This window comes from Filicampus tigris, chromosome 14 (genome assembly GCF_054856515.1).
Source record: "Filicampus tigris isolate MCC_2025a chromosome 14, RoL_Ftig_1.0, whole genome shotgun sequence".
Taxonomy (NCBI): domain Eukaryota; kingdom Metazoa; phylum Chordata; class Actinopteri; order Syngnathiformes; family Syngnathidae; genus Filicampus; species Filicampus tigris.
The window spans coordinates 1647501-1657500 of record NC_141230.1 but is presented as its reverse complement, the minus strand read 5'-3'; the positions used below and the strand labels follow the sequence as shown (position 1 = coordinate 1657500).

General features: G+C 40.8%; 1 protein-coding gene across 5 annotated transcripts in view; it reads left to right on the top strand.

The window, feature by feature from the left end:
• The window catches only part of crfb2 (cytokine receptor family member b2), a 26200-nt gene that overhangs the window by 14423 nt on the left and 1777 nt on the right, over positions 1-10000 (top strand). For all 5 annotated transcript variants that reach the window (XM_086051907.1, XM_086051905.1, XM_086051904.1 and 2 more), the window contains 4 exons: positions 1609-1757; positions 3812-3971; positions 7116-7225; positions 9627-10000. The exon at positions 9627-10000 is cut by the window's right edge and continues 1777 nt beyond it. In XM_086051907.1, the coding sequence (XP_085908033.1) occupies positions 1609-1757; positions 3812-3971; positions 7116-7225; positions 9627-10000 (793 nt within the window). The remainder of the gene's footprint in view (positions 1-1608; positions 1758-3811; positions 3972-7115; positions 7226-9626) is intronic.

Here is a 10000-nt window from a genome sequence, read left to right as displayed (position 1 = left end):
CCCCCAAACAAAAAGAAATACATCCATGCATGTCGTCGTGGGAGAAAGGCTTGGCAGAGGTTTTATAATTCACAAACATTATTTAAAGGTCATTAGCTGGCTAATTTCCGATTCACATCCACTTACGGGCGTATCGGGAGTACGGGAGTATCCTGTGAGTGGATTGAATTGTTTACAACAGTTTTTGTCAACCAAGATAGCATTTAGCTGCCAACACAACCACCGTCGGTCAGACAGACTAGGCGATGTGTAAACTTTTTTTGACGGAGGACGGGTGATCCTCCTCCACGAGACAAGCAGCGCGTCGTGATATTTCACATTCGATCTGAAGTAGTGCATTGGCGTATTACACACGCAAGACAGACTGGGCATCGTTTCTGTCAGTTGTCAGTGAAATGGGCGCCCGTCTCGGTTAGGGATAATTACAGGGACTTGCTTAGTCCGTCCTTATTAAAAAAAAACTACTCGTCCTCCGTCCCCAAAATGGGCGCCCATTCAACGTGACAACTATGGATGTCACTCAATCACCAATTCAATTCGATTTAAAAAAAATCTTTTTTTTTATCAAAATGAAAGACTCATTTTATAACCAAAAGATTTTTTTTATTTTAACATATGCATTTTGTCTTTGTTACAAACAGTAATTTTTTTGTAACTTAAAAAAAGTAATAATTCTGACTATAGCTACATGTGTCTTATCAGTGTTTTGTTAGTGAACTAAACATAAAAATATAAAATAAATATAATATTATCTAATATATAATATAGAAAAATAAATATACAACAGATTCGACTGTTATCATTACAGATCCTTTTGTGATCAAAATTTCGATATAGATTCTTTGATTTTTTTTCTTTTTTTTTTTTTTTTACATCGATGCATATTTTAAGCAGTTTAAATAAATTTTAAGTGACGACACGTTCACAAGCCTTAAATAAATAAATAAATAAAACCTCAATCAAGATGTTCATTCGTGTGGAATGCTTTGTGTGGGTTCACAGTTCCAGGAAATGAGTGGCCGAGTCATACAAGTAGACAGATGTGTTTGATATTTTTTTAATTGATGAAATCCGACGGAATGTATAAAAATTGATCCAAAATTTTGGCAAAAATAACAATTGGAAACCGAATCTTACAAAAACTGTGGCATACAAAAACCACGGTTCCACCAACTTCTCTCATTTGTTCCTGAATTTCTTTTAATTGTGGAATGGTGCATTTCTTTTTTCGATCTTGTAACAGAGAATATTTTAGTGATTTCTTGATTCAACAAACCTGGCGGTAATCAGGTATGGTTGTGGCCAATATAATTGAACTCAGCTTTCCAAAAATTGTGGTGAGTCACTATTACAAGGGACAGGGACTCACTAGGTTTGAATTTATTTCCCTTATAAACACAATTATTTTGAAACTGCATTTTGTATTTACTTGTGTTGATATTAAAATTGGCTAGAATCTCTGAAACATTAAAGTGTGACAACCCCCCAAAAAAACTAACGGTAACTGAAATTAGGAAGTGACAAATACTTTTTCTCAGCAGTGTTCGGGGTGAAAGGCGTTATCTTGCTTAATCAAGCTTCATTTTCTCTTTAACTTGTGTGATTTAGCTCACCTGGACCTGCCAGTTGTGGCTGTGACTCCTTGTGGAAAAAATCTGTGTGTGGACCTTCTGCTTCAAATGCAGCATCTGTGGGACTTGTACAACTCACTCAATTACCAACTCAGGATCGAGAGCAGTGAAGCAGGCAGAGCTCTGGTAATGTTGAGGACTAATATACTCAGAGTGTTAAGAAAATGTGTTGTTCACATTTTCTTTGACTTGTTTCACTTGCATGCGTCAGTAGACACACACCCATGTGACTTAATTGCTTAGCTTGGTTTGGGGCCACTCTCTAATTATCAAACTCAACTCTTATGACCTTGCAAACCATCTTGCTGTCCCCTCACTTGTGCTCCATTTCTACAGGTGTTTCGAAATGACAAAGCCACTCCCACCACACTCCAACTGCATTTCCGCGTCCACTACCCTTGTCCTGCTCTCTTTCCCTCCCATCCTATTCTATCCGTCATTGACCTGTCGCGCCCCCTCACAGGGCGTATCACTACTGTTCTGTATAAAACTGGACTCCAATGTAACATTTCCCATGTGCTTATTTTTTCCTATTTGCTTATTTTTTTAATGTTCTATGCAGGCCCATTAGTTGAAATACAGCAATCTGACTAATATTGTGTTTGTGGAATATGAGTTAAGCAACAAAATCCACCCGTTTTTAGCCATTCAGATGTCACTTCTGTCAACTGAAAATGACATCACACAAACTCAGGGCTCAGATAACGACCAATCACAGCTCAGCTTCAGGAAACAGATGAGCCGTGATTGGTCATTATCCAAGCCCTGAGGGCTGTGATGTGATGTCATTTTTCAGAAATGACAAAATGGCCGGCCCCTGACATGGCTAAAAACGTGTGGATTTTGCTGCTTTTAACTCATATTTCATATGAATCATATTGCCTTGTTTCAACTAGTGGGCCTGCATTGAACATATTCCTGAAAAAAATATGTTTGGGTTGACTTTCACTTTAAGCACACAAGGCCTGATACTACACACTTCTTTGGCTGCGTTCTCCCATCTACTTAATTAGTGTCACTTATGGACCTTCATGAAATGTACGCGCTCTGGGCGGTGTGACCTTGAAAAGTGGGCGTACCCTGACAAATCTGTCAGTATGTGCATTTACCAGAGACATCTTTTGTCTTCTGGGCTCTGGAGGCTGCACTAATTTTCATCTGAAGGTGGCTAGTTAAATTATGACAAATATATGACACCCTCTACTTGACAGGACTCAAACTGGCACCCTTGGGCTCTGTACAACAGGGCGTGATGCCCATGTCCGTCAGGGATTTTGCAACCTACGCTCTTCGGGTTTGGGCACCGCCCACAGCCACATACTATATTCTGAAGTCTTAAAGTAAAAAGCAGAGTATGAGCCTTTTAAAAGATTTTTTTTCATTCCAAATTGTGCACATTGTCATCCATATTTAACAGCGTTTTAAGCAACCACTTCTTTCCTAGCAATGTTTAAATCTATGATGATTACATTTATCGCTCTGTGAGAGAACTTGCTTTTCTGCACACCACAGTCCAGGACAACATCAGATTGAAAGGAGGAGTAGACTCAATAGAGAAAGTGATCCCAGAACTTAAAATTAACTCTATTTTTTTATTACAAAGATTCAGTCTTGTCTGGATCTGCTGACAACATTGTTTCTTTTAAGGTAAGATTGGGGAAAACTTCCCCATTACGTCGTTGATAGGCAGCCCTACATTCACACTCTGGGTGTGGGTGTAACAATAGAATTGAGTGTAAATGGATTCATCTCCCAGCCCAAAGGTTGTAGGTTGGATCCCCGACCCTTGTGACCATACCTGTTCGGATATTCTTAACAATGCCGAAATGTCAATGAGCAAGATGCTGCACCCCTAGTTACTCTTGATGCTGTGCCATCAGTAGGGGAATGCTCACTCAGTGTGAAGCACTTTGAGTGAAACGAGATTGGAGAGGTGAAAGGAGCAAAATAAGGTTCGTATTTCCTGAATGAATTGAAAATAAAAGTGAGTAATTTCTCCAAGAACATTAACAGTATTTACAGTTTTTAATGGTCTTAAATAATTTAGCCCCGGCCAGATTAGGACCTTGGCTTGCTACCCCTCCCTAACAGTTTCACATTAATATGGGAGAATGCTTTCATTTTTCTTGCACTAATCTCGTACTGTAATGTATCTGTGTGGTCTATACTGGTGGGTTCAGTTTTTTCAGAAAACCAACTCTCTGAAGGGAACTGTTCTGAAGAACCTCGCTCCCGGCAGGCGCTACTGCATCTCAGTTCGATTCTCTGACAGCCTCGTGCCGAGGGAGTCCAACTACAGCCAGCATCATTGTGCCATTACCCAAGGGATCTATACTTCAGGTAAATGGCGCTCCTTTTCATTTGACATTCTCTCTTTCAGTTCAGTTTGTAAAGTAGCGATGGGAATTTAGACTAATTTGCCCGCCGACTAGTCTCAAATTTTATTTGCGACTAGTCGTCTAGTCTATAAGCAAGAAAACGTGAAATTTAATACAAATTGAATTCAAAGTTTAAAATGCAAATGTTTTGTGTATTTACAGCAGGGGCTATTTTAGCCCAAACATTAAGGACAGTTTGTTAATTTAAATTCTATTGATGTAACAACAACTGACTGAATAAGTGAACAATTGAAAGAGAAATACATTTCTGATACGTTTGCCAATGCAATGCATTGCATTTATTATGAATAATGTAATGAGTAATGGTACCGACTCCCAGTCCAGCAGGGTCTCATTCACCATATCATTGGTGCATTATCATGCACACAGGCGGAGACTTCATTTTCTAGTGTCACGTGTCCATCACACTCCGTACGAGAGCAGCCAAGTTTTCAGCTGTGTGTCTTTCCTCCAAGGCACATGACACACACAGCTGCGGAGATGTCCTTCGTCCACATACGTTATACACGTTATAGTCATGTAAGATTCTGTGGCTATGGACGTCCATCCGTCTGTAGTTAAGGCATTGGCCACATAGCTGACCCGCTCAAACGCTCGTAGTATCTACTCTTTTATTTGGTTATGGCTACTCTCGAGTTGGGGCGTTATTGTTTTGCGACATGGCACCACGTACTCAGACTCGATATACAGCATTAATTACTCGAACCGTCTGCCCTCAACAAAAGAAAGCGGCAGCATAGCGCATCATTTTACAAATTAGTTGGGTAATCTTTGCTGTGCGGTGAGCATCGCAGTGCCTGGCTGGAACAAACGCTCTCATGCTCGTCTGCCTGGCCCCGCCGCCATCAACCTGCTGGTTCACATCGAGATTTACTTTGTATGTGGTTTCTCGTCGCTCCGGGAGAGTGGTTGTAAGCGAGTTTATGCTTACAAAGCCTGCAGATGACCTTGTTGTCATCTGTTGCATCAAAACACTGCCAAACGGTGCCATTGTTTTTCGTGGTAGCTTCGGCATCTTAAGAATTTACTTTTCTTCCTCAAACTTAGCGACCCGCCCCCTACTATGTGTGCGTGCGGGTGGGGTGGGTGTGGGGGGGAGCAATTATCTCTCTTGGTGCTCAGCTTGTTGACAGAGGCAACAAGATTCGTGATTCTTAATGCAGCGTTTAACCGACTAGTAAAATACTAAACGTTTAATAAATCGTAGACGGTTAAATGGTTAAACGACTAGTCGCGCACATCCCTAATGTAAAGGAAGTAAAACTTTATTGATAAAGTGCTAAATCACAATATAGGTTTTCTCAAGGCACGGTTTCGAAGGATAGGTGTAGGGCTATGTGCGTGCCAAGGGCTGGGGAGTTGAGTACTAGTGTTGTGTCATTCACGTACGTTTCATTAAAAAAGAACGCATCTTTTTAGTGAACATGACTGAACGGATCACTTCCTGAAGTGAGCTCAGCCATGCGCATGTCGTCAGTCTTCGCGAACGACCAATCAGCAGCCAGCATCAGATGGAGGGAGGGACTTTACTAAACATACTGCCATGCTATTGGCGTTCACAAAGGAGTAAGTAGGGGAACTTCCCGTTCGCGAACGATTCAGTGAGTGACGGTGCTGATATTCTCGTTCCACTTCAGTCAGTGAACAAAAGCCGGGTTTACATGGTGCCATGTATTTCCATTAGAAAGGAGTGGAATAACCAATTGGATTGAAAATGCTCCACATAAACACCACAATCGGAATTAAAAAGGCGGAATTTCATTCAGATTCACAGAGGTGGTATATTCCTTTTGCCAATCTGAACGAGCGTCATGTAAACAGTCCAGTTGGACCAGCCAGGCTGCGTCCGGTCTGCGCATGCTTTGTCTTGATGCAAATGCATAGTGACGTCGTTGTATTCACACTTTAAAATGGCAGCGTCTTACCAGAGCTCGTCTGCGACGCGAGAACTTGTTTTAAAGTACTCCTAACTTGTTTAAGTACATCAACTGGTGACCAGAGAGCTTCAGAGTGCGGAATGAAATCATTCTAAAAAAAAAAAAAAAGTAAACCCGGCTATCATCTTGCCATGAGAGATTCACGATTCACCAGTTCATTCAAGTATTATAAAAAGTAGTAGTAAATAAGAGCAAATGACAGACTGACAGTCACTCGCCAGTCCATGATGACATGACGTTGTTGTTGGGGTAATCTTTATTTGAAAATGTTTGTTACAATAACATGTAAATAACACACGCGCATACACGTACACTTAAATATTGTAATGAACCGTTATCAGGTGTAATAGAATGCACCGGACAGGTAAATAGTACACTACCATCACATTTCACCAATCTGATCCGGAGTTAGAGAATAACCAGGCCGCCAAGTAAACCAGAAATATACACTTTATTAACTGTTTCACCTAAAACCTGAACACATTTCTTCAATTGAATCACACAAGGATAATAATACACGAGACAAGAGAGGGATACATAAAATTTTCATCCACTTAACTGGATCGTGGCATGTGTGTGTGTGTGTGTGTGTGTGTTTGTGTGTGTGTGTGGGGGTGTGTGCGTGAGTGTGGGTGTGGGTGGGGGTGTGTGTGTGTGTGTGTCTGTAAGAGCATTTTACTATTAACGGTAAATTCAAGCAACAACAAAAAATCTGTACAGTTTGTGAGTGTTTCAGTAACGTGTGTGTGATTTAAAACAATTCAGGGAAGGGTGTACTTTATATGTTCAGTGGTGGTCGCGATAGAGTTTCAATAGGGTGCATGAGAGTGATTCAGTTGTGTTCATGCGTGTGTGTGTTAAAGCCTTTAACTAGTTTGTGTGGGACTTTGGGAGTGTTTCAATTAACAATATGAGTAAAAAAAATAGTAGTGATTTCAATAATGTGTGTGAGAGCATTTCAGTTGTACATGTGAGGGGTATTCCTGAAATATGTGCCTGATTGCCTCACATAATTATTTCCCATCTGTTTTATTGTCTAAATAAAATATTTGTCAACATATTTGTTTACTTTTAATATTAACTGAGAAAAGATGCATCTCGATAATCGATTTATACGTTATATATATATTTGTTTCTGCTCCTTCTAGACTGTGTGATCTTAGGTGTGTTGTTTTTTACGTCCATTGCCATCATTGTGACCCTTCTCGTCCAGACTGGATTCCTCTGTCTGAGAAAGATTCATTTGCCATCAGTTCTGGTAAGTTAGCCAGTAGTTGAGATGGAAACCACACATCACATGTCGTAATTCCATAACTCATAAGGCTAAACACCAAATAGGTGGATTGAGACGAAAGTTGGTAAAGCGAGCGAAGCGTGGCGCGCCATCGCCAAGTCCATTTATTGTGTGAGTTGCCACGGCACACCGACGGAACGCTGTTTCATACTGCACTGCCGCCCTCGTTGGAAAATGTACAATTTGGGTACAGCGCCAGTGTGATGTCAATATGCGGGATGAGGCCAGATTTATTTCAGAGCAGGAATGGCTACAGGATATTTTCTCTCCCAGGGCTAAAGTGGGGATAACCAAATGCTGTCGTTCCACTTTAAAATATATGGATAGAGATATAAAATTGTCTTTTATTGGAGAGATATACCTTTAACCCATTAAGGACGGGAGCGCATAACTGCGTTTCTACCACTAGAGCGGGAGCGCTGTTGCATCTTTCTACCCTTAAAGCCGGAAGAGCATATACGTCTTTTTCTATTTATTATTTAATTTTCGGTCTCCTAACCAATGAAATACATCAGAATAGACGTGACGGTGTCGTGAGTCGTTGGAGGATATCCGGAATTTTTTCAAGCAGTAATGGCGGACGCTATCGATCGCAGGAGCTCAGAAATGAATAACGGCAGTGATATAGACGACACGATTGTGGACTTTGAACCAGTAGAACTAGTGGTGATATATGGTTAAGGTATATGTTTGTAGATTATGACAATATCGACGTCTTTGTAACAGAAAAGTGGATGGTAATTACCACTCAATTTTTTTTTTTTTAATTAAAAGTAATGCTTCTTTTGCACTGACACTTTTTATTCTTACCTCTTCGATTGAAACAGTAAAGTTGAATAAACTCGAGTCTGCGTGAAAGCCACACGTTTAGGCTCTCAAATTCTTTTGGAATTATGTTTCTGACTAGTACAGGGGCTGAGATAATAATTATTTTGTAGGTGTTGAATTTCTGGGAAAACTCCAGGTTTTCAAGGGTGATTCCAAAGACGACCTTATGTTTTGGGGAGCTGTTGAGACAGGCGCTTTAGGCCTTAATGGGTTAAAGGAACTGCCACATTTACAGTACTGATACGTTCATTCCAGGGCTCATTCCGATGTTGCTAATGAGATAAGACTAAAACTAATAAGACTAAACCGACTGTGGTTCGCTTGTTTCACAAACAAGCAATTCCCTGAAAGATTAGCGGCAGCTCACTTTCTGGTGCACTTTCTGTTGTTGTTTGATCATTCCAAAGACAATGGATGCATGGACATGGCAGTTATCATACTAGAAATAGCGCATGCAACGTGGGAAAGTGGTAGCCTACCCACAGGCTACCACTTTCCCACGTTGCATGCACTATTTCCAGTTCTTCGTCTTTCTCTCTCACCATTCTGTGTTGGCATCACAGAAAATATCTGTAAAGGCCAAAGGAAAAGGAAAAGTAGGAAAGGTTTGATCCTCACTCTACTGACAGTCTCATAAAAGCTGTATGCGAATGCCTTGTGTGACGTCACACACTAATTCCCAATTTTCTTTGACTTTGGACTTTTACTGTCATTGTTGTCTGATAAACATGTTGATATTTGTTAATGTCACAAAGACTGTTTACATGCAGTCAATATTCAGGTTAAGGTCAAAATTCCAATTTCTGAAACATTTGGGGGAAAAAACGTGGTACGCCTGCATTTGAATAAACCGATTGAAAGGGCGATGCATGGACAGCGCGACACAAATAGACGTTCCGCTTGTTACCTGCTACCGTCAATAAAACATGTCATATTCATGTCACTCACCACAGGAATAAAGGCGTTGGATGCCTCCCCGTTCCAAAAATGTGCCAGTTTCATGTGTGTTTGGCCATGATTGTTTACCTCTCTGCTTGTGTATTTCCGACAAGTTGTGTGCCAGACAGTATGGATGTATACACGCGTATACACTGTATGTGTCTATATACACACTGTCATTTTTGCCGTAGAGACCGAAAATACTGTGAAAACGCTACAAAAGAATTATTGTATTCAAGTTAGGCTCGCTACGGCGAAGATGCCGCACGCACAAGCACTTCCTGTACTACAAAGACTAAGATTCCTTGCGGTTCAGCATGCGCAGAGGGTCCGTGCATTACGATATTCCGATTGACGTGTACATGCGCACATATTCGAGTTCGAGGAACCCAGCCATGACATTCGGAATTTCAAAAACCCAAATAAGGGCATGTTCAGGTTTTTGCGCGTTTAGATGGCTTTTGAAAACCAGAATACTGCCAATAAGTGGGTTTTAAAAGGTTTATTGGCTGCATGTAAAAAATTTTATTCATCTTAGGTGTTGCACCTCTGTTTCAATCTATTTTCATGATTTTCTCATCTCTTTCTTTTTTGTTAGACATACATCCATCACACTAAAGAAGTCCGGGCTCTTGTGCCCCACAATGCATCCTTGTCTCCCCTCTTCATCATACCAACACTCCAGTCTCCATGTGAAGAGAAGGACTGTCAATCATCAGATCTTTGGGATGTAGAAAGCTGTTCTGGAAATGGAAGAGGTTACGAAATGCATTTGGCCTTCAACTTACTGTCCTCGTCATCGTCACTTCCTGTGTCATCGCAGCCTGGATCACTACCAAACAACACTTCAAACTCAAACTCTGTGTTTTTATCTCTGGGTGTTTTGAATCCCCAGCCTCAAACGTGGATTTCGGATGACACTTTTTTAAATGCTGCATCAAAACACTCATCCACAAACACAGCCTCACTTTA